This window comes from Hesperophylax consimilis, chromosome 11 (assembly GCF_061612785.1).
Source record: "Hesperophylax consimilis isolate HC1 chromosome 11, BYU_Hcon_1.0, whole genome shotgun sequence".
Lineage (NCBI taxonomy): Eukaryota > Metazoa > Arthropoda > Insecta > Trichoptera > Limnephilidae > Hesperophylax > Hesperophylax consimilis.
This window is the reverse complement of record NC_142846.1, coordinates 33816918-33842716: the sequence shown is the minus strand read 5'-3', so window position 1 is coordinate 33842716 and position 25799 is coordinate 33816918. Positions and strand designations below refer to the sequence as shown.

The window sequence follows — 25799 nt, the reverse complement described above, 5'->3', positions numbered from 1 at the left end:
AAGATCATGAGATATTTGTGATGTGAAAGTATTTACAAAAAAAAATGTTTGCCTCAGGATCATTGCCTTTCAAAAGACGGTCAGAAATTTACTTTTCGAATGTTAGTTAACTTGTTCTTATACTTGTAACTTGTTAGTAACTAAATCTGTTTGTATGTTCAACTCCAAAACAGAAAGTTCTAGTATTTTATAAATTATTACCTAAGAATATGATGTAGATTCTTTCTTTTTGGAAAGTACCGCCAATGTTTGGTAACAGTATATAATTAATGTGAAAAAAAGTTTAAAAGTTACATCCTTTTACTTTTGAACCATTTTGATGTTGCCATTTAATAAAGATTTTTATTAGACTCTACACATCAATTTTAAAGTGGAAAAAGGTTTAATTTTAATAATTGTAATGAAAATTATTTTGACATTATTTGCTAATCATTATTATTTTCTTTGGCTAACCGATTAAAACCATACTTAACAACCTTATATTTGGCACTTCGATTTTATACTAAATAATTTAACTTGTTTTAACACTTACATTGTATGAATATCTTTTTCAGAAATACCCAAATCGAATCAAGGAAAACAATTCCAATCGAGACATTACAAAATTGAGCCAGTGAAGACATTATCGAATAATTTTGTAGCTAATATTATTTTTATACTTATTTAGAATAATTTATTTTTAAAACACTGAAATAAAAGAACCGATTTACTGTACTATAGTAATGTAATTTCCTTATGCACCTAACGAAACATGTCTAAACCAAAATAGTTTTATTACATTAAATTTCTAACATTTTGCATATTATAATTTATTTAAAATACTAAACCCTAAATTAGACTGTTCAAACTTAAACTTATCATAACCTTGTATGCAATACGTCCAAATCAATAGTTATGGTTTTCAAATGCAACAACGAAAACATGCTAACACCTTCAGTATGGCTTGATGGAAGGAAAATGGACGTTAGTCGTAGCGTCAAATACCTGGGACATATTATCACAGACGACCTGAAAGACATCGAGGATATGGATAGGCAAAGAAGAGCGATATCCGTTAGAACAGGTATGCTGTCAAGGCGTTTTCACTTTTGCAGTAAAAAAGTGAAAAAGATACTTTTCAACGCATTTTGCACTTCGTTGTACACGTCAGAACTGTGGGTGGATTACACTGCATCCCAATGGCATAAGCTAAAAGTCACTTACAACAATGCTTATCGCCAACTATTCCTCCTACCGAGATATTGCAGCGCCACGGAAATGTTCCTGGAGGGACAAGTACACTCTTTAAGAGCGCATCTCCACCATCACATGGGAAGCTTATGGCGCAGACTATGCCAATCAAGTAACAAAATCATCACTGCCATGGTTGCCTGGATGGAGTTCCCTCTGATGGCTCTCTGGAGATGTGCAAATATCCTCCATAAACGGCTGTTTATACTCATTTTCGTGTTTATATTTTATCTTTTTTCACTTCAATTTCGCTTTTTTGTGCCTGTCGGAATCACCTATAGTATGTATTATTATTTTTCTTCTAATTATGTATATTATTTCAAATATGGAATGTATTGCATTGCACTACCCCTGCATACAGTCTCGAATAACTTCTCTTATTATTAAACTCCTGCGACTTATTAACTTACGCATATCCAAAAGAATAACACAATACTCTATTACACCGCATTGTGCAGAAGCGCAACTATGTACATTGCGAATTCTCCAATACAGCGGTTTCACACTATGGGAAATCAATACTTAGATGACATTGATGTGTTTAGTGTTAACTTGATGAATTTTGTGTCACATATTAAAAACCTATTCTTGAACCTTTTGTTGTCTCTTTGTAAGCCTATCTGATCACTGTATCTTTTTTAATTTTTGTTTCTAGTATTTTTATTTAATGTATGTTCTAAATTATTCACTCTATGCCTATCGAAACTTTCCTGCCGCCCGTTTAGACACGTCACAAACCCGTATTGACCTATATTGCTATACACTCGGTAAATATTTATGTATTGTAATTACTTAATGCAATACTTTAATGTATTGCGGAGTAATACCAAAATAAAATAAAGCCGGTGTTTAGTATATTTACAGAGATATTTTATTAATTAGAGACGATGTTCACTCAGTTGACAGCACTGGCAAGGAAAGGTTAAACCACAAACTTACTGGTTTGTTAACCCAAAAGATACAGAGTGGGCCCCATGTCAAAATTATACCACTTATACTTATGTAAAAGCCCTAGGGGCGTAAAATGAATCAAATAAAATAATATTATATTAACTATAAAGTATAAAACAGCAAAACAATTTTGAATATTTTCTTTTAACAATTTCAATAGATATTGCTTATGGGAATATGTGTCATATAGTTCGTAGTTCTGTGAACAGCAGACCATACGTCCAAAAAAGTATGTTTCTAATTTTCTCTTATTTAATAAATCAAAACCAAAATTTCCTTTGAAATCATAAGATCGGTAAGTATAAATTATAATTAAATACCTATCTAATTAATTATAAACCATTAAATATTTTTTAAGTAACAATTTTTCAAATGTGGAATTATCCAATTAGTCCAAAGAAAAATAACTATATCAATGACAATTATTTTTTAAAACTGTCATTAGGAAAGTAGCTACCATAATATTAAAAATATATTTGAAAAAATTATCTTTACCGAACCATTAAAATGGCCATCATCTTGAAACAGAACGTACACACAAATTTACAGACAAACAGAATGGAAAACGGTTGAGTTAAAACGGGACTTCGCTAACCTCGGCAAACAATCTATAAATATACCTAATAGCAATAAATGATATAATGTATTGTTATCTTAAAAAAGTATTAATTTTATCAATGAACATAAATTTATTGCTAAAGTAAAGATATAATTTGATAACTTTATTTAATCATTGATTAAATTATCATAGTTTAAAAAGATAGGGTTCAAATACTCCTTCAAACAAGTTTTGTAAGAAAATAACAAAAATAACGATATTGGTTTTATTTTTTTGCATTCACATAACACTCAAACACACTCAGGTACTAATTTCCAACAGATAACATGTTCAACAATGTATTGAAGACAAATAAAGTGAGAAAATCTATGTTGCATCAAAATAAAGTGCTAACATGTAACAATAATAATTAAAAAAAACATGCAATAATTGAAAACCTCCTACTATGTACTATCATTAACCCCCAGGGGCCGAATATCTGCATTTGCAGTGTCGAAGAATCAAGCCCACGCACGGTACGAAGCACTGCAATTTCAGTGTTGACATAATGCATTAATTTTGTCTCTGGATATTACTTCTACTGGATTAGTTAACCTCTTAAGGACCACGCCCGAGTATACTCGGGCGGCTATTATGTGCCAGAATTCGCATGCCCGAGATAACTCGGGCAAACATTACCTAACATAAAAAAGGTGTTTTTTTTCCATTTTTAAATGATTACTGAAGGGGTTAAAGACAAAAATAAAAACGTCACTTTATCAAGTATGGTATTGTCCACATGTCGGCTTTAACAAAAATGTATTTTTATTTATTGAAGTTAGAGAATTTAGCAAGCAAAGGATTGAACCTGTGACGCCTGGGTAGCAACCGCACGCATTTGTTTTCTCGGCTACTAACCGGTCTAACATGAACTATTGCGGGTTTAGGATCGTAGGGGACTATTTACGTCAATTTTGCAAATAAGATAACTATCTGTGATTCCGAGCCATCACAGGAGCTTAAAAATTACGTTATGTAATTTAAAAATGGTTCAACAATACCAAAGCTAAATTTGATTGGCCTGTCACCGCCATCTTTATTAATACAGACCATGTTGTAGAAAATGAACTGACAGATAAAGACACCTGTTTTTCGACACCTCGTACTAAACCCAGTGCAAGTCCGAAAACAGGTCTCTTTGGCTGTCAGTTCATTTTCTACAGCCAGGCCTGTACCAATAAAGATGGCGGCTGCTAGGTCAAGAAAAAAAACTCAAATTTGCTGTCAAGGAGTCATTTTCAACATTGGAACTGCTTGTGTGAAGAATAATTCAGACAAGCGATTAATTAGGTACCTACCTATACTATAATAATTTAACAGAAAATTTATTTTCATTTTCAAAATTGGAATTATAATATCCCGTTATTATTCACAGGTCTGCGCTAGTAATAGTATAAAAAGTAATGTTAAAAATCACTTTGTGACTAAACATTTAGTTATTTTATTTTACTGAAAAATTACTGAGGGTAAAAAAAAACCAGAAGCTGGCAATCATACTAAGTAGGTTATTTAATAAGCCTACTGATCTATGAATCTAATAAAACAAATATTTGTAGCATCAAGCCAATGATGTTACAATATATATAGATACGCTGTAGAAATCTCAAAGTGGCAAGCAAAAAGTATGTCAATTGTAGTGCTTTCGATTTCGTAGTTTTAGTACCAAGCTGTCAAGCATTGCGTAAGGATGTGTGCTACCTCTAAGTAAATTGCCTTAAAAAGTACCAAAATGCCCTCATGTGAAATGAATTTTTGTTTTAATTACTTGGCAAACACTAGTAAAAGCCAGGGAATAACATTTAATATGTAGATACACGCCAATTACTTATTATTGTTCCCCCCCTGAAGATTTAATGCGTTGTTAGAGAAAATGCAAGGCAGATCTGCCAATTTACAAGTCACTGCTGTTTGCAGTAAAATGACATACAAATCAGCAGTAACAACAATTGCCACCACTTGCAAACTGCCATTGCTCTATTAGGGCACGGCACTGACTTAATCACTTGACACCTCAAAATACATCAGGCGCCCAGGCCTTTTGCACTCTAGTCGGTGTTGAGGTAGTATTCGACGCAACCTTATACGAAAACGCTGCACTGCCCTATTGTTTATTTTATTCATACACATTTTTTAATGTCATAAATGAACAAAGTTTGAATTAAGAATTTATTTGTCACATTTTATCTTAATTTTGTGATACAAAAACAAGTCTAGATGTATTGTAAAGTCATTGTATCAAGGTAGGCTTTTGTATGAAGAAAATGATTTTTTTTAAGTCAATACCTATATGGGAATGTTATGATAACTGGGTCTGCATTTAAAAAAAAGCTCTTCCTTTGAAAAAACGACCGAAATATTTATCAACCCATGGTTTTTGTACGTTTGAACACTTTCACTCTAGATGAGTTGTGGTGGTTATCTGTTCCTTATGGGCGGTTCTCTTGAGTTGAAAGTGTTAAATATTTTTTTAAGTGAGGCATATTAAAAATCTTTAACACTATGTGATGTAATGGTAAAAACATCTGATTTAGAGTCTGGATGTTGAAGGTTTGATTCCCATTTATTAAAATGTAAAATATGTTCATCCTGTATGTTGTTTGATGAATCTTACAAAAAATAATATCACATGTGGTAGAAAACATTATCAATTAAATTATTATTGTGTAATTTGTAAACTGGTAACGAAATTCAATTGTACATGTTAATTAAAAAGATTGATAGGCATTAAAAAATAACTCTTGAACTTGACTAGTACATAATAATGTTAAATTAATTTGTAAATCTACGAACTCTTCAGACTGATACTCAAAAATTGCAACAAAAAAAACATAAATGCATTTAAATAATAACAAAAACTTTAGCATTAAGTTCAATAAATAATATTATGGTAAATTTATTACAGTCGTTCTAACTGAATTATTGAAAGTTGACTGGGCTGTGTACATTGGGGTGTAAATTTGTTAAAAGTGAATTAAATACGGTTAAATAATTAGCAACTTCATCTTTCTTTTTTCTTGTCCATTTTCTCCATCCTCTGCAGCAGTGTCGGGTGGGAGTGATGCCACGAAGAATACAGAGGATCATAAATCGGGAATCCTAAATTATCAATGTTTAATTTTATTAAGGCTTTCTTGAGGTTTTGCGCGTGTCCCAGGTTGATGGCAAAGTTATCTGCCTCGAATTCAAACCTCCGGGAGAGGACGGTCATCAGGAATGTGAGTAGAGCATTGTACGGAGCGAGGATCAGCTGCAGGATGGCCACCATCCCTACGAGGATGGGCTGCTGTCCGGCGGGGAAACCCAGCGCTCGGTACAGAGGGGCGAATTGGAACATCAATCCGAATGCTGCAAACATCAGCAACAGGTTGACCTGCATTAGAACCAAGTTGAAATGAATGTGCCCGTGACTCCAGTGACCCAGCTCGTGTGCTAACACCGCGAGCACCTCCGCATCCGAACATCCTTTTTTCTTCTTTTCTGGTTCTGCTATCAGCGGCTTAGATTCTTCTTTCTTTACAGACGCCTCATCTTCTATCTTTTGATAGTTTTCCAATAGTGTATCGAATAAAACTATGCGTTTCGTACCAAATAGACCATAAAAGTAAGCATTGCTGTGAGCAGAACGCTTGGAACCTTCCACAACGTAAAGTTGGCCGAGAGGAAACTTCAAGGAAGCGGCCAGTTGTTCGATGGATGTCCTCAGTGGGCCGTCAGGGAGGGGGTTGTACTTGTCAAACAGTGGAGCAATCACAGCGGGATAGATAGTCACCAGCAGAAGGATCATGACTCCTGAGAATACCCACAGCCAAAAGATGAACATATCTCCGCCACTTTGCACTATGTAAACTGCGATGGATGTAAGAGGGAGGGAGATGATCTGTCCCACGAGAAAGCTTTTCAATCTGTCTTTGAAGAAGAATGCAGGCGTTTGTTTGTTGAAACCGTGTTTGGCTTCGAGCACAAAGGTATGGTAGATTGAGAATGGTAAATCTATGAGCGTACTGAAGAAGTTCACGATGAGCATGAAATAGCAACTGAGGGCGATCTCATTCCCCACGGGGAGGTGTAGTTGTGTGGCGGTCCTCTGGCCCATGCCCCATAGCAGGGCCATCCAGCCACACGCTATCACACCGGTGTTCATAACTGTCGAGAAGAAGTCTTTGATCATCCCAAAGTTAGCTTTATCCAATCCATACACTCGCGCTTTTTCGAATGTGTCTTTATCCAGAACTCCTTGCAGCTCCTGGGGTATTTTGGTGCTCTTTTTGTATACATTTATCTAAAAAAAACAATGCAACATAAATAACACCACTATAACTAAAACAAGTTTTAAAATTATTATTGTATGTGATAAAAACAAATAACCCAATTCTGCAAGAGCTGATCGATTGTATTTTGTATGGTAGAAACCTTGATAATCTATGTACGATAGAAGTATAAGACGTAGATAAATAATATACTTTGTAATTGAATGAACTTGTGATCAGAATGCAAGCAAAGTTTAAATAATCAGCCATGACGGCAAAACAACAGTAATTGGGATAAACGATTAAACAGTGGTTATTTAAAGATCGGTGGAACGAGTGACGATTTTTTAAGGAGTAAAAAGCTCATTTGCTTTCATTGGGTGACATTTCAGTAAACATACTAATTCAAATTGGTGGGGAATCAATGCACCCGTTCGACTAATCAAAAATCATTGGTTATTTACCTGGCGTATGTTTAAGAATACTTCCCAAAGATATTCTAACCACATAAATATGATTATGAATAACATAACCGCATGTTCATTGAACAAATCCATTTTATTTGTGCAAAATCTCCACCTCTAATGAAATAAAATAGTAAACGCGGCGAGAACGCCGACAACAGCTGTCACGGCGCGATAGAAATTGAAATGAGCTTAGCAACAGATGAAAAATGAACTGATTAATGCTAGAGAGGGTCACGAAAATCGATATTTTTTCTAAACGCATAGTATCGATAAAAGTACCTACTTAAAATATAATTTATTTTCAACTTTTTTCAACTTCACGACATACTCCAGCTCTACTGGTTTGGGGTAGTCGGAAATATTTTCCGGTAATCACATTAAAAAAATCTTAAAGTGACTGTGCCCTTATCATTTTTCGTACTCTTAAAAACCAACTGTTTGTTAACCCATGGGTACTTTAGCACATTCAACAGAGCTAACTGCTGATAAGTCTGCTCAATTTCCTGCTCATTTCCGTACTAATTGCCCTGCTTATTGCTCACCCCGGTGGTAGAGGTTAACCCCGGAAAAGAAATAATTCAAGAAATCGAGAGAGGTTTTGTGTTTTTAATGTCACGCCAATATTCGAAAATAATTGTGTTTTATGTCTTAGGTACCTACTTCGAAAAATAACATTTTACTACAAAAATAAAAACATATTAATGTTTATGTAATATTTTTTTATCAGTAACAAAACATTGTAAATAAATTATTACACTATTTTATGCAGAATCTTGAGGCAGGTACTAAAAAATTATAGTACTTCTGTTACTGTTTGAAAAAACAGTAATATACTGCTTTATTCATCGATAATGAAGGAACGTGGGGTCTTATAAAATTTGAAAGAGTTATCATTTTCTCAAAGCCTTTGAAAGTTACGGCTTCTTCTTACCTAATGCTTCCCCTTCTTCAATTGTGTTTAAGAGCTGGACTCCTTTTGTTTCTGGCATAAAAATAGAGAGGACAGCAGCAATCAAAGGCAATATTCCAAAGATGAAGGGAGGAATCCAATGTGCAATGCTGCCCATGTCAGCCACGAACGGAGCAGCCATAGAGCCCACTCTACACAGCATGGATACCAGGCCAATGCCCGCATTCCTTACAACAGTTGGAAAGATCTCCGATGCATATAAGTAAATAACGATAAAAACAATAAAGTATCCCGCTCCGGCTATGCAGGCCAATCCAACTTGTCCAAACTTGAACGAGTCGGGGACCACTGCAATGGCGAACATACAGCAGGCAGTTATTAGCAATGTGGATATGACCAATGGCTTACGGCCCATACATTTCATTAGTGGGATTGACAACAACGTTCCAGGAATAGTGCACGCTGCGCTGATGGTGACATTCAGAAATATATTTCCCCCTATCTTTCCGATGTATTGGGCGACTCCATAAAAGCCCAGACCGCAGACCATCCAATCGAAGCACATGATTACTGTATTCTTGGCGAGATTAGGGGTCTTGAATAAGTCCAAAAGCGTCCCCTTTTTAGTTTGCGCCGCAGACTTATTTGCCTGATATTTAATTATGTCTGCTTCGATAGTTTCTGTGGGGAGTTTATTCCTGAAATCATAGCTATTATTATTTTCTGCCTTAATTCTTAAAAAGTTATTTTGACTTATGGTTCCATGACAACTTAGAACAATGAAAAATCAACATATATTTGAAAAGTGATATAAAGTCATTAAAAGTGATGAAAAAATGGTCTATAAACCTAACCTAACGTAACGTATTTAATCCTCTGCATGTCCTAGGCATGCGGAAGGTTAATCTAGTTTTTTCATGATTCATCACTTTTCATGATTTTATATAATTATATGTGGTCGACCGATATCGCTTAAAAATTCAAAGTTTGTTGTTACTAGTGCAAGAAGTGCTTAAATAAGTTTAAATGGTAGAAAAAGAAGGGGACGCCCGATAAATACTTAAAGTAATTATCTCTACACTGCAATGAGATACGGAGTGGAATTAAAGTCGATGTAATGTAAAGGGGCCCGAGAAAGACATAAAACATTAAAAACGTAAAACATTAAGGTGATCCTACATTTTAGCAGCCTTTATAATGATCGGAATGGCCTTTTCAGTTTGCCCAGTTGCTAACAGCCACCGGGGAGATTCATCCAGAAAACAGATGTAACTCAGCAATAGAATGGAAGGAAGAGCCAGCGCAAGTTGAAAGCTGTTCCAGTCTCTGAGAAAGTACGCAAAGCCAGGCAGCATGAGATGTCCAATGTTCAATGGCAGCTGGTACAGGGCGGACATGGTTTGTCTGTATTCTCTACCGATGCACTCCACGACTATCACGTATCCAACAACCATGGTAGCGCTGGTGGCAGCTCCGAGTACCAATCTCAGCATTGTGAAAGACCAATATTCTGGAGCCATCGCAGCACCCAGTCCGGAGATGAGCTGTAGGATAACAGCGATTACCAAAGGAATTCTGCGGCCGAACCTAAAAAGCGACAACAAAGAATAAATAAAATTACGAAGTCATCAATGTATAAATTAGAGAATCATCTAATCGAACGACGGACGAGAGTTAAATGGGATTAACAGCAGTTACAAAATGGCATCATCTCGACGATCAAAGATGCGCCCAGCATCAAATCCCTGCCACCTATAGTTATATTGTTCTCTTAGTTATAGAAAGATCATAGATAAGGGGGCCTGGACATGTACAGAGAATAGAGTAGAACAGATTGGCGGCAGTTCCAGAGTGAAGACATCCAATATGCCGTCCATGGCAATGCTGAGTAAAGCAACTCCAGAGGACGTCTGAGGAGAGACTGGGTCTGCGATGGATGGAGGTCGCAGAAGTCTGAAGTAGCATAGGACAGGCGCTGCGTCGAAGTGATGGGTCCCTGACCAAAATACAATAAGCGAATCAAAATAAGTAGGTAGAACTGTTTCCATGCAAGGATGCAATCGGCTTTGTGAGAGCATTGGTTAGGCGTATTAGTGACTATTTCACGTCTGCCCTGATGATGGACACTGTAATGTTGTCCGAACGTTGGCTAAAGTAGGAGATAGAGTAACACGGCATAATACCCCAAGAATAAACTACTATAATAGTGTAATGTCATCATGATTCCGGAGGTGTATGCGTGAGTGTCACCAAACAATGATAGAATACATTATCATCAACAAGGAGTCTTATCTGCCGAGTTTCAGGTTGATTGGAAGTCTGGAAGTGGATTAATCTCCCCTTCCAAAATCGAAATTATAATGGGTGTATTTAATAAAGAGTCTTACCTATCAGCCAAGGCTCCAAAAACGATGCTTCCTATCAACATACCCCCCATGAAGAATGTCTGGGTCAATGACGCGAGGTATTTTTTGTCGCATATCAGATGCCAAGACATTGTGATCGTGTCTGTGAACTCGCTTCTGTCATATTCAGGATTCTCACACGGACAGACATTTTTGTCATCCGATGACCCTTCGTCCTTGCAAGTGTAGCTGACTGGAGGAGTGAAGAAGATGATGCTCATCTGATGGAAGGCCACGGGGAACTTGGTCAAAAATACCAGGAAGCATATGAATATTTGATACCTTCCCAATGAGCCCATGGCATTTTGTATGGGATCTTCGTCTGCTACTTTGTCTACCGCACCAGCTTCCCCCTCTTTAAAACAGGACAAAAAATAATATTTACATGTGTCGCATTCTCACAAACCACGAATACACTGCCAAATCTAATGCTGCGTCTAAACATTCGCTTGTGGTTGATTCGTTCCAAAGATATTAGAAGAACGAGATGTGCTATGCGCAGTTCGTACTGAGTGGAATTGTTTTGCCGAGTGTCGCCGGTTTTGTTCACCAATACTACTGCACACCTTCGATTGCGCTAAGGTATCCGCACTAATACATAGAACAGATTTCTGTGCGTACACGTCCCGATACCGTTCAAAGTACCCTAATTAGGTAGTACTCCGGCTACGGTCCGGCGGCCAACATAGCATATCTCGTTCTTCTAATATCTTTGATTCGTTCCTTTTCCCATAATTTTCCTTCGGTTTTTATCTCCTGTTTATACGCAACATAATATGCCACACTATGATAGTGGACTTCGAAGACTTAAGTGTTTGCCTGCACTGGCTTAGAGTCCCAGGAAGGTCTCAATTTAAAAATGGTTTTATAATCTGGAATCATCTGGTACCATCATCGTTTGACTGGGTGACCGGGTCTCTCATCAAAATGACAGTTCAACACACCTACCTAATGTGAGACAAATTATTAAGCAATCGATATAAACCGATTTCTGCAAAACCACATTACCAAACATTAAAACCAAGTATTTTAAATGTTATATATTTCTCTTCATTTTGAAGATGTAGTAATAGAAAATACTAATGTGGAAACTAGATAAACTTAGCCTTTAAATTTTTTCATTTAAAATTTAACTTGATGTTTAAAATTGCAATATGTTAATTTCAAACATGAAAAAAACAATGAAAAAAACGTTAACACAAACATTTTGAATCAAAACGTCGAAAAATTTCAAATAAAAAAAAATGCAGACCTTTTATTTAAGATTTTTGCAAAATAACTGTAACTTCACTTTTCATTTCGTTCGTACAATTAAAAATGAGTAAATATTATAATAACAATAACATTTTTTTTGTTATACCGTATTTGATGATTCACACACATACATTCTCTAGCGATTGCGTTCAACTACTTATAATAAAATCAAAATGCTATTGACTTGCCTACCAATGGACAATAGACAATATCAGCGGGAACATAACACGTCAATCGGTTTAATTGTTGGCAGATGAATCATTTAAATGCGTTAAAGATCGACGATTAATTTCATTCATCCATTTAACATATATTTCCAGCTAATAATAAAAAAATATTTAAAAAACACCCTAATATAATAGAACTTCCTCCTTCTGGCGCTTGTAAAATTAGATTGTTATTATTGTATACCTTATATTATATGTAATAGGCATTAAAATTGCTTGACAAACGGAGTCTAGAAACGTTCGATTTCAAGCACAAAACTGGTTTTTATTTATTTTTATTATAGGTTTTTAATAATTTTATAATAAAGCAAAAAAGTTAATTAAGTGAAACTGTCACAGATAATCTTAGCTATAATACTGTATTTTCAAAAAGTTGTTTCCTTTACGCGTTCATATATTTCTATTGTAAAAAAATATTTTTTAGTACTTTACATTTATATTTTTTATTGAGTAGTTTATTTTTTATTTGTATTTTACTCAATCGAAACGATAGGAAAGCCTTCAATTTATCTAAAGCATATTTTTTGGTATTCATAATGTACACCAATTCGTATTAAAGATCAATCAAAATAGTGATTTAGCATTAAGCTTCGCCTTAATGTTAATTTTAGTTATAAGTTTCTACATATGTAAATATATATTTTATTAAGATAGTAGTTATAAGCCTTAGTCGTAAGTCTCTAGATATAAGTCACTAGTTTTAAGTCAGTAGTTCTAGTATTAACTATTTAAGAAATATATTTGTACAGCCCCCTTGAGGTGTTTTCTCACGAAAACGGCGCTATATAAATTACCAAATATTATTATTATAATACCCAGAGAATAACCGAAAAGTTAGACATTATGGATCTATTTTGACATCAATCCAAAAGTTGATTTTTTTTTAAACTTTGTATTTACCTACATATCAAAAGGCATCTTATTAAAAAACAACACTTTCGTGGAAGTTGTTGTTTATTGTCATCAAGTTGAATCAAATTTATTTTTTATTTTATTTAATACATATTTAGATTACCAGAACACTAGGCTAATGCCCGTGTTGTGATACTCATGATTTTTTTTAAAATGCTTATTTAAAACGGTACTCGTAGGTAAATAATTACCAGAAATACTCGTACAATTTACTTTACATATATTTTGTATGTACAATGTTTAAATAGTCGCTATAATATTAAAAAAAGTTTGAAGGTAAGGAAATGCGCATTAATCATTAAAATAACCCAAAAAACTTGTTGTCTTGAGAATCCATTAGTGACTAAATGTCTTAAATCGCTTTTATAATTGGAAATGTTCTACAAACACCATCATTATTTTCAAAGACTGTCAGTTCACAATATGACCAAATGTGTTACGAAATCAGAAATGGAAAAATTGAGTTTTTGGTTTACCTGGCTTAGGTGGCATCTTTCTAGAAAGCTGTTGGTTTTGCTGTAAAAACGATGACTTTTTATTTTTCGCACTTATTACGAACGGTGCGAAATTTTATGAAATCTACAATTTAATTCTTGTCAATAATTGCAAGTAAAGGTACAAACAGAAATAATTCAATAAAAACAGAACATTATTTTTGAATATTGTTTCTCATTCTATATATTATTATTTTTTATTATTATATTGATACAAAAGTTGTACAATGTACAGAACCATACCTACCCATAAATTATGAAGCTATCAATACATTATTATTTTGACGTAAATCCAATTTTTTAATCGTTTTGACGAAGAATCTTTGAAAAAGATTTTTGAATGATTTACAAGTAGTAGCTACACTGAGAAAAATGAGTATGATTAATTTATTTAAATTCTGTTAAAAACTTTATTGCAATCCATTTCCTAATAAAATATTAATTCATTCAGAATATATCGAAACACGTGTTCATGCGGCTGTGCTTTCCCTGACAAATATAACGTCGAAATGCGACAATATTAGATTTTTTATGGACAGTTTGTTGGGAAACCTGGCAATTCACTCGTTAAGGGATGCAGTCCCGTTTTTAAGAGGAAGCTACATCAAGCCAAAAATGTATATATTCTTGGTATACCTTATATTGTAGGTAATAAGCATTAAAATCGCTTGACAAACTGAGTCTAGAAACATTCGATTTCAAGCACAAAACCGGTTTTTATTTATTTTGTAAATAATTTTATATGAAAGCAAAAAAGTTAATTAAGTGAAACTGTCACAGATAATCTTAGCTATAATACTGTATTTTTAAAGTTTTGTTTGTTGTTGTTTTTTAAAGTTTTTTCCTTTCGCGTTCATACATTTCTATTGAAAAAAAAAAATTTTTTTAGTACGAGTAGTTTATATTTATATTTTTTATTGAGTAATTTATTTTTTAATTGTATTCTACTCAAGGGAAACGATAGGAAAACCTTCAATTTATATATATTATATTTTTCGGTATTCATAATGTTCACCAATTCATTATAAAGATTAATCAAAATAGTGATTTAGCATTAAGCTTCGCCTTAATTGGAATTCGAATAGTTTTTTGATAAATTAGCAATATGTCAGTAAGTTTTTTCAGTGCACCTAGGGGTGCCTTATTTTATGCTGCTCTTAGCGCCATTGGGCTCATGGCCGGGACTGTACTTTAAAATAATAATAATATGGTCATGTCAATTTCATGTTTTTTTTATTACTGAAGTAAGGATAATTACTTATTGATTGGGTGGTACGGAAAATTCGTCATAATATCATATAAAAATAAATACATCTTTATTTCTATTTTATTTTTAATATAAAAAATGGTGTCATTACTTTTAGAGGTAATAAGCGTTTTGTTGATCACAGCGAATAATTTAATATCCTAGTTAGAATTAGCTTGCCTTAATGATGGCTTTAATTCATTCATGGCTGTTGAGTTCCTTCTCTTCTTACCGAAGTTCTCTCCCTCTTCGATGGTGTTGAGGAGTTGGCACCCCTTCGTCTCTGGCATCAGGAGACATAACCCGGCCCCAATTAGTGGAACAATTCCAAATATTATTGGGGGAAGCCATTCCGCTTGTGCCCCCATCCCCGCTACGAAGGGAGCAGCCATTGATCCGACCCTTGCCAACATGGAGCATAATCCAATTCCCGCGTTTCTCACAACAGTTGGGAACATCTCTGATGCGTATAGATACACTACAATAAAAGCTATGAACATCATCACATCTCCTATGCAAGCTAAGACAACCTGTCCAATGTTGGCTGATTTAGGGATAACTGCAATAGCGAATAAACACGCAGACGTAAGGAGCAGTGTTGCAATCATCAATGTCTTTCTGCCCATTCTCCTCATGAGTGGAATTGATATCAACGTTCCTGGAATGGTAACTACTGCGGATATAGCGACATTCACGAAGATGTCTCCTGCTAGTTTGCCGATGTACTGAGAGACTCCGAAATACCCAAAGCCACAGACGAGCCAGTTGATAGACATGCAGATGGTGTTTTTGCGGATGTTTGGTGTTCTGAAGAGGTCCAAGAGGTTTCCCTTCTGCATCTGATCTTTTGTTCTGGTATTTTGATATTCATTCATTCTGGCTGCGATGTTCTCTGTGGGAAGCTTATTCCTGGAAAAAAGAAAGAGACACATGTTAAAATGGGCAGATTTATGGTTCCTGAATTTAATATCAAGATAAAAATTTACATGAGGCGGTTGAACTCTTATATCATTTTTCTATTTTAAAAAGTTATTATTAAACAAAAAAGGCCTGGTTCTGTTATTTAATATGCTATAGGTATGACAAAATCAAAGTGTTTCTTTAAATGCTACTTGACTCAGATGTCGAGAGATTTTTGCCCTGTTTTAAATAAGTAGTGTTTTCGCAACAGTCGCTTACGCCTATTCATTGTAATAATTGTTTTCTTTTTTAATATTATCGCACTCACTCTATCATACGTGTGTATATAATATCTCCCTTTCAAATAATCTTCAGTAATCTTCTTCTTCGTTTTGAAATGTCATAACGGAGCCTTAAGCTGATGTCATTGTAGAACATTACAAAGTTTCACGAATAGTAAAACGCAGAGAAAGTTATGAAAGAGTGGTCCTACACTTTAGCTGCTTTTTCCATGGTCGCCACCGCTCGTTCAGTTTCTCCAACAGCCATCAGCCACCGGGGAGACTCTGGCAGCACCCAGTAATACATAAGCATCAGCGCAGAGGGCACAGAAAGCGCCAGCTGCAGGCTCGACCAAGTCCTGAAGTAGTACCCCAACCCAGCCAGTATCAGATGTCCGATGTTGAAGGGCAGTTGGTACAGCGCCGACACGGGCTCTCTGTACTCCTTGCCCATGAACTCCATGGTCAGGACGTAGCCTACCACCATGGTGCCTCCGGTGGCTGCTCCGAGGATGAAGCGAAGGATTGTGAAGGACCAGTATTCTGGCGCCATGGATGCACCGACTCCTGATATGATTTGGAGGATTACGGCACCTACGAGAGGACCTCTTCGACCGAATCTGAAATTATTGAAACACAAAGTTAGATGAATGTAATTGTGTTCATATCAACTTGAGAATTTAGTTGATCAAAAATCTTTTGATGGTTTCTTGATCAATCTTGTTCTATAGGTATTTAAAAAATAACATCCACCCATCATCCCCAAAGTTAGGTGAATGTGATTGTATTTATATCAACTCGAAAATTTAGTTGATCAAGAAACCGTCAAAAGATTTTGCTTGTTTCTTGATCAATCTTGTTCTACCGATATTTAAAAAAGAACTTCCACCCATAATCCCCAAAGTTAGGTGAATGTGATTGTATTTATATCAACTCGAGAATTTAGTTGATCAAAAAACCGTCAAAAGATTTTGCTGGTTTCTTGATCAATCTTGTTCTACCGATATTTAAAAAAGAACTTCCACCCATCATCCCCAAAGTTAGGTGAATGGGATTGTATTTATATCAACTCGAGAATTTAGTTGATCAAGAAACCATCAAAAGATTTTTAGATCCAAAAGAACTTGTCGGTCGTCTAAAATAATTGTAACGAAAAGTTGAAAAAAATGTTTTTGTGCATGTCAATAGGGGACCCGAGAATCTAACGATTAATGATCATGTATCATTAGAAGATTCTGCAGGTCCCAAAGAGTACGAGAGAACATCTTCGGTCGAATCTAAAGTTTGGAAAGTATGTAAATAATGTCAATATGTATTATTGCATTGATAATATCAATAAGGAATAAATTTGAGAATCTAAGTTTCCGACGAAAATGATTAAGGGGTCCATGTCACCTTTGGGGATGATTTGTGGAGGTATTTTTAAATACCGGTAGAACAATATTGTCTTTCCACATTTGTGTGGAGAATTAACAAAAAAAGACAGGGAAAGTCACAAATGTTGCAAAGTTTGATGCCAACATGGAAAAAATATCAGTTGATATGACGGAAAAGTCGAAAATATTATTGAAATTGAGTTTGTACAAAAAACCAACTTCGAATTCTTTACAAACGTCTTCAATAAAGCAGTAAAATGGATTTATAGGAGTTCATCAAATGAATTCAATTGAATATTTTGAACAACACAATACGAGTATTGTCATTTGTAATACCTGAATATGTTATATTACTCTACTTGCTCTATTATTCTTCTATAATTATTATAACTTTGCATATTTTCCCCCTATATATATCTATAAACACAATATGGGATAGGTATGTTATTCGTTACTCGTGTAAAAGCCACATTTACACACTGTTGACAGTTTATTAAGAATCAACAATAAATTATTATAATTGGAATAAAATAACTTAGTTTGAATACCGCTTTATTTGAAAATACATAATCACCTCGAGACTGTCTTGGCTGAGGAAAATCTAGAATTAGTTTTACATTTAGCCACCACAAAACTAACACCTAAAGACCTAAATGTAGTAAACATGTTGACATCTATCCGATGTCATAAATCTAATTAAAGATACCGTTCTCAAAAATAATGAAATACCGGAGTTTCATTAAGGATGTTTTGCAAGATATAATTGTATGAAACTATTGCGTTTTTCAAACGAATAAAGGCACAAACATGTTTTATTTGTATTTTAAGCAGAAGTTCTGTGAACAGAACACCTCGTGTCCAATAATTTTATAAACAATTATTGTAACTGAAAAACATACGGATGCAACTCCAAAACACGAAATGTTCAGGAGAGCCAAAAACTATGTTTTTTTAGCAAATCTCACAAACATTTAGATAATTGAAAGACTTAAATATAAAAACATTATTTTAATTAATATTTAACAACATTCAAATATGGACTTGTCCAAAGAAACGTCACTATCTCAATGACAAACAAAAGAGAATAAAAAATGCAAATAAACACGACAAATTCGCATTTGAATAAATCATCTTTACTTAACCATTAAAACGGCCACCATCTAGAAACGTGGATGGAATGTAAAAAACAAATTTAGAGATAGACGAAATGCAAAACGATCGAGTTAAAACGTGAATTGAGTGAATAAATAAATATAACAAAATTACCTGTCTGAAACAGATCCAAAAACAACACTTCCTATGAGAATACCCAACATCAAGATGGTCTGTGTGAAGTCAGCCAAGAACTTCTTATCGCAGATCAAGTCCCATTCCATAATGATAGTTTCCTGGAAGATATGCTTGTCGTAGAGTGGCTCCGCACAGGGACACTTGTTGGTCTCATTGAGGCCCCCATCGAGGCAGGTGAAGGTGACAGGGGGTGCCAGGAAGACTATGCCCAGCTGATGGAAGGCAACAGGGAACTTGGTGAGGAAGACAGCCAGGCAGAGGCAGATCTGGTACTTGCCCATGGAACCGATGGACCGCTGTATGGCGTCCACCGGCTGCTTCCCAGGATCATCTTCTATGCTTGTGCTGTGCTCTTCTGGAAAAATGAAATACAATCAGATTAATACAAGTATTTTTGTAACTGCAACTGCACCAGGGTAATATTTTTACAATTAGGCAATGAGGTATATAGATAGAGTCAGCTTTGGCGTTCAAAATATGGGCCACGCATATCGGATCATTGTCCGATGTTAGATATCTATGGCATCAGTCGGTTACTTCAAAATGCCGACATGCTCGCTGAGATATTCGTACTGGAAAATATATGGAAAGTAATGGTATAACCTTTCATCGGTAAGTAGGGTTTTACCATAATCAGTAGTCGCGTAAATATACTTATTAATGTTAAAAACTCGTGGAGCATTTGGCGGCGGCGCGCGGCTGCCAGTCACCTTCGGCTCGTTAGTTGAGTGCGTTCGCGGTCGGAAGAATTCGGGCGACATCGACAGCTGCCACACCCCCCTTCCTACGTCCCGCGCGGGAAAAACATTTCACACTGATATTGCTAGGAATGTAGACTCTATTTATATATAACTCAATGCATTTAAGTGAGTTCTAGTTGTACCATAAAGGTTAATTACATAATGTTTATCTAAGGTAATACCTCCACAATACACGGTGATCGGAAACTAATAATACAACAAGGAAACTGCAGAATCTACTTCGTATAGGAAACCCCAACAAATATCGATCTGAACATTTCGATATAATTCTTAATTATTTCTGTCTATTTTTTTTACTGGCCATTTTAACACATTCGTTGCCAGGAGCTTTTGTTGCCGTTAAAATTGCATACGATTGGTCCGCACACGAGAGTGATTGACACTTGGAGTGGTTTAAAGAGAATAAACAGCTAATATAATCAGGTAGCGACCAAATATATTGAATACTATCTATGAGTTGGTGTGGCTCAGTCTGTCTGTGCAGATAGAGAAACAATAGTGCGTATTGCTTTCACATCCAACAGATGGCGCTGTTTTAAAAAAAAACATGCTTGTCCAATAAATGACGATTTTTTTTAAAGAAAGCTTGCTTTTACCTGTCACAGGTAAAAAAAAAACATTACCAGTAACAGGTGACATTTATATAATACATAAAATTTAAAAAAACACGCGTATTTGAATGCAAATACGCGTGTTGTATCACGAAGAATATAAATAATAAGATATAAGATGGAAGATAGAAGATAGAAGATAGAAGATAGATGACCAAAAGGAATTCCAACTACGAACTCGAATTACTAGAAAACGAAAGCTCAAAACAAAAAAAATCACGTTTCACATTTCAGGACACCGTTTTTTGTAACGGATATGACCCGCTGAAACCAAAACAGTAAAAAGATAACCACTTTATCATAAATATAAAAAAATACTATATATAAATAAGGGCAAGGCAAAATATTTACTATGAAATCGTTTCTTTATTTCATTTTTTGATTATGATAGATTATCACTGATAGGTAGGTAGGTATTTAGTATTTGACTTTGAAGATCTACGTACGTAGATACATCTATGCTACGATAACAACACGCCGTCACACATTTAGAATTTCTGGGAGGCAAAGCAAATAAGGTTTCAAAACCTGTCGTAAAGATAAATTAATGAAAATACTTATACAAATAAGACTTAAGATCCCAGAAAATCTCACAAACTATTGACAAAATACAAAATAAATAAAATACAAGGTCATACATATACAATTTTACTTGTTAACCTATAAAATGGATAATAGTAGATTTTATCGAAGTTTTCTTGTCGAGGCTTATTAAATGACTTCATATAACCAATCTAATCTGTCTATAATCCTGCTACATCAGTCCGGGTATTACATAATATTGAGAGAATAACGATAATCTTAAAAAAATAGTGTGTTAGAAAATCATTAACATTTTTACGTATTATTATTAATATACGATCTTTACATCACACGATTACCGTAACTTTACAAGACATGATTAACGTGATTTTTAGAGCACATGATTATTATGATCTTTAACATCACTCGATTACTGTGATTTTTACAATATATGATTACTATGATCTTTACAACACATGATTACTAAGATCTTTACATCACACCATTACTATGACTTACATAACTCGATTACTGTGATTTTTTTTCAAATAGTTGAATGTAAACAATAACCCAGCATTTTTAAAATTAAGACGAGGTTAAAAAATTCAAATATTTGATGATTTAGTGTATATTTTAATTTAAAATAAATTTATAATTCAAGTAAAACGAATTTATAATTTAATTTAACAATATTTTTTTTAATTATTAATTTATTTAAATATATGTATTATTTTAATTTTGACTTAAATTAAAGGTATGTTATTATAATGTTACTTATTTATTTAATTTCCACTGTATACCATACACAATAATTACATGTCACAGAGTACAAGTATAATAAAACACTAGTAATAATTTAAACATAAATAACAAGTAACTGTTACATTTGATCATAAAATGACAACAGATAGAATAAAATTAATACAAGCTCTAAAAGGAGATACGAGTGCATACAAATTATTATTAACAAGTGTGAGTAGACTTAGGTTTAATTAATAATGATTTAAAATATATGATAGTTTATCCTATTTATATTAAAAATAAAATATAAAAGAATGTATGTATTATAATATTAAACGGAGGGCGCACGTACATATCAATAAAGGTTTTACGTCGGTAACTTATCATCCGACCGTAGAACGCAAACGAACGAAATACGTTGATAAAAACCCTAAAATAACGTCGGAATCTTAATGTTAAGTTTGCCTACATTTTGATTGCATTTATCCTTTAATTGATTGTCAAATATATAGATCAGGGTGACCATTTTAAATTTAACCTAGCCTAACCTAACCTGTCAAGGGGCGGGGCGCGGGAGCATAGTCAGCCGCGAGCATATCCACATTTGGCAAGAAAAGTTTTGTTTTGGTCTACACATATTGCAAGTGTTGAAGTTTGTTTGGATGTCGTTAGCGCGTAAATTCGGTGTAGTAATTTTGCTGAACATTTGCTCAATTCGGCTTCAATTAAGCTTTAGCTTTCATTTTAAAGTTCAATCATCAGTTTATCAGTTATAAATACATCTTTATTTGCGAAGCGGATTTACTATTTCATACATTCGCTTTTTAATACCTACACGCTTCTTTTTTTGGAGTTCTTTGTCGTTTTAAGGGTAAAGTGTCTACGGAGTCAAAACTTATTATGGTAAACGAAGTTTTTGTTGCAGTTATTTAATATGTTACCGATATGAAAAAAACATCAGTGTATCTTCAAATGCAACTAAGGCATTTGTCGAGAGATTTTAGTTTAATTTTTAACGAGGCGGTTTTAATAAATGTTTACTAACAATCTTCGCTTAAGGCGAAGCTTAATGCCAAATCACTATTTTGATTAATCTTTATTACGATTTGGTGTACATTATGAAAACCAAAAAAATGCTTTAGATAAATTGAAGGTTTTCCTATCGTTTCGCTTGAGTAGAATACAAATAAAAAAATAAATTACTCAATAAAAATTATATGCAAACTACAACAAAAAATATTTTTCAATAGAAATGTATGAACGCATAAAGTAAACAACCTTAAAAAATATAGTTTTATAGCTAAGATTATCTGTGACAGTTTCACTTGATTAACTTTTTTGCTTTCTTATAAAATTATTTACAAAATAAGTAATAACCAGTTTTTTGCTTGAAATCGAACGTTTCTAGACTCCGTTTGTCAAGCGATTTTAATACCTATTACCTACAATATAAGGTATACCAAGAATGGTTCGATGATAACTCAACACAGTGACAATTCAACACACTTTTAAAAAGTGATATAAAGTCATTAGAAACGATAATTTTTTTTTAACCTAACCTAACCTAACCTAACCTACTTAACCCAGTTAATAAAGTTTTGTTTCATCACTTTCCATGACTTTATATAACTTTTTAAAGGTGTGATGAATTATCATTGTGATGATTTATCCGGTCACCACCAAGAATATACACATTTTTGGCTTGTAGCTTCCTCTTAAATGCCCCTTGCCGTAATAATGTATTGCAATAGGGACTGAATTATTGCATAATATACAGTTTTGATAGTTTTAATGTTCAATATGTTATGTATGTTAAAGAAGACGTATATAAAGAAGACGAATAAGTTTTCTTAATCTTTCCACGGTGAGATTGATATGATATTTCCATTTAACATTTTTTATTTATTAAAATTCCAAGATATTTATCATTAGATTTATGATTTAGTTTAGCGCAGTCCGTATTACAAGTAATATCATTCAATAAATTTTTTAACGAATGGTTGTCAATATACTTTTTTAAATTGGTTTGAAACCATTTATAGGATAACCAACACCTCTGCCATAGGTTAACCGAAGTGGTTCGCTACGTTTGGTGACTAAGCAGGGGTGCCCGGTTCACCGGGTGAGTTGTGTTCAGGATGTGCCTGCACACCAGTAGCGTACCGAATCAGGAGAAGCTGGTTTGGGAAGACCCTTTGACCTCTCCAACTGATCTCTCATTCGTCATATTTTCACATCCCTCATACCCTTTTCCTTCCCACAAACTCTTCTACTCCCTTTCCTTAAAAATACCCTCCACACAGCATCCACAAAGATGACATAGGCCACGAGGGAAACTATTTTTCTCATCGCCTCCTGTGTTGAGTTGATATATCAATGATGAGAAAAGACGAAATATTCACTTGGTGTTCCTACCAAGTGAAATTTAGACGAAACCGGGTAGTAAAATACATAGTTGCAACACGTAAAATATTATAATGGAAGAACGCTAAACTCTTAGAGTTATGTGGGACCCGCATAAATATATTATAGGTATGATGGAAACGAACTAAATATTCACCTGGTAGGAACCGCTCCATTTTTTCCATTTTTATCACAAAAATCCATTAATTAATGAAATTCACAAACACAATAAAACCGTTCTGGCGCACAACACTAATAACATTACCATTAAGTGCACGATTTAACTGATATACCTGTAATTATTTACAAGCATTACAACTAACAACAAATTGTGATTGATTGGACAGTGTTCATAAAACCGTGCTGCAACCTACTTTATATGAAATTGCCAGTTAGTGTATTGAGATTGTGTGATATCTATTGGGATCGAATACAGATATACCAACATTAAAGATAGCTTCGTAGGTGTAATTTGTGCAGGTAATTGTATTGATTACCTCTATCGGTTTATTATTTGTCAATCTTTAGAGTGATTGTAAAAACAATTAGATAATAATTATATAAAAGTAAGTATTTTGTTAAAATATCGTGGTTAGTGTCTAGACTTCGGGTGTTCCGTTTTATTATTATACATACATTTTACTAAAATACGAATTTAATATCTTTTTTAAATGTCTAATTTTATTTTTACTTTTGTTTTCTGTAATGAATTAAGGCAAATCTTCATTCAATTGGGCTGAAACTCTGCAGATAGAATCGTCGTCGAGGATAATGCATACTATCTACTTTTGGTGGAAATCATGTAAACACGCGGACACATACGCATTTCTTCAATGACATTACAGCAGTTAATACACGAAATTTGTGGGGATTTGTCTCAGTCGTTAGCGTAGCCGATTGTTGATTTGAGTCCCTGGGGAGAAAGGTTCAATACTCAATCAAACCAAAAGACACACTTGGCCAAAAAATGTAAAACGGAAGGATTGCTAAAGTTATTACCCAATTTAGAGCAGTTTGCATAAGTCAAATCATTACATAAACTATGCCATCAATAACGCAATTTTTTTTTCATTTGATTTATTTTTAGAGCTATTAGATTATAAAAAGAATCCAAGTTTTGATTTTGTCTCCCGCCGAAACGGTAATTAAAATTTTGACTGCGTTTGTCCCTGTTCGTCAGCAGTTTCTCTCGCCGCACCTCCGTTGTCAATCAAGGTCGCACATCATGAACATGAAGTAGGAAATTTCTGCGATCTCCGGCAATCTCCGGGCTCGGTAATGAAATGACTTTGTCACCGTTTGTCGGTATTGCCTTCCAGCATTTTTAAAAGTACATACGTAAATAAAATAATCGATTTTTTTCTCAATATACTATATTTAGTCTGACTATTTTTGAATGAATTTTGCGGATTTGGAATGTCATTATTATGCGAGTAATTTAAATTGTTTTTTTTTTTGATAATCTCTATACATTTCCTGAGTTCGAAAAGTAATTGTATGAAATTCCCTTGAAAGAAAAAATATGTTAACCATAAAAACACATCTGGTTTTGTTATTTAAAATATTATATTATAGGCATGAAAAAATCCGTGTTTCTTTAAATGCTACTTACGACATTTGTCTGGAGGTTTTTCTATATTTTAAAGTCATGTTTTATAAAATATAGTATGCTTATTTCTTTCTTTGTCAAAAGAAAGACAAACATTCCCGGATTATGAATAATTTGATAATATTTGAAAATCTCCTACTTCCACCACAATACGAGGAAAATACTGCTTGTGTCGTGATGGAGGACTTAGCCAGACGAGGAATTGAACACACTACGCCTGGGTGGGACGCGATTACAACTGAGCCGCTGACCCGTCTATTATTATAATCTATCATTTAATATTATTATAAATTATAATTTTGCATTTAATATGCTTATTAATTATAATCTTTCATTTTATATACTTATTAATTTTAATCTGTTA

At 34.1% G+C, this 25799-nt stretch overlaps 3 protein-coding genes across 3 annotated transcripts in view; all 3 read right to left on the bottom strand.

Moving 5' to 3' along the window:
• Positions 1-2707: 2707 nt before the first annotated feature.
• Positions 2708-7666, bottom strand: LOC149420068 (CAAX prenyl protease 1 homolog). The gene is made up of 2 exons (XM_089637470.1): positions 7491-7666; positions 2708-7058 (listed from the first exon to the last, which is right to left on the bottom strand). The coding sequence occupies exons 1-2, from the start codon at positions 7581-7583 to the stop codon at positions 5778-5780; spliced, it is 1374 nt and encodes a 457-aa protein (XP_089493596.1). The 5' UTR covers positions 7584-7666; the 3' UTR covers positions 2708-5777.
• Positions 7667-8407: 741 nt separating this feature from the next.
• LOC149420067 (organic cation transporter protein-like) lies at positions 8408-13693 on the bottom strand. Its single transcript, XM_089636943.1, has 4 exons — positions 13678-13693; positions 10791-11163; positions 9583-9990; positions 8408-9101 (listed from the first exon to the last, which is right to left on the bottom strand). Exons 1-4 carry the CDS (start codon positions 13691-13693, stop codon positions 8408-8410), a joined length of 1491 nt encoding a protein of 496 aa, XP_089493069.1.
• A 1296-nt stretch (positions 13694-14989) lies between these two features.
• Positions 14990-25799, bottom strand: part of LOC149420066 (organic cation transporter protein-like) — a 39990-nt gene continuing 29180 nt past the window's right edge. The window contains exons 2-4 of the mRNA XM_089637468.1: positions 18765-19143; positions 16335-16742; positions 14990-15850 (exon numbers count right to left, since the gene is read on the bottom strand). Coding sequence (XP_089493594.1) covers positions 15103-15850; positions 16335-16742; positions 18765-19143 — 1535 coding nt within the window. The 3' untranslated portion in view covers positions 14990-15102. The remainder of the gene's footprint in view (positions 15851-16334; positions 16743-18764; positions 19144-25799) is intronic.

Coding starts and splice junctions, on each gene's coding strand:
- LOC149420068 (XM_089637470.1), bottom strand. CDS start 7,583: ATGGATTTGTTCAATGAACATGCGGTTATGTTATTCATAATCATATTT. Junction 7,059..7,490: donor TATTCTTAAACATACGCCAG/GTAAATAACCAA, acceptor TGTTTTTTTTAG/ATAAATGTATACAAAAAGAG.
- LOC149420067 (XM_089636943.1), bottom strand. Junction 9,991..10,790: donor TTTGGAGCCTTGGCTGATAG/GTAAGACTCTTT, acceptor GTCGCTTTTTAG/GTTCGGCCGCAGAATTCCTT. Junction 9,102..9,582: donor ATTATAAAGGCTGCTAAAAT/GTAGGATCACCT, acceptor CTATGATTTCAG/GAATAAACTCCCCACAGAAA.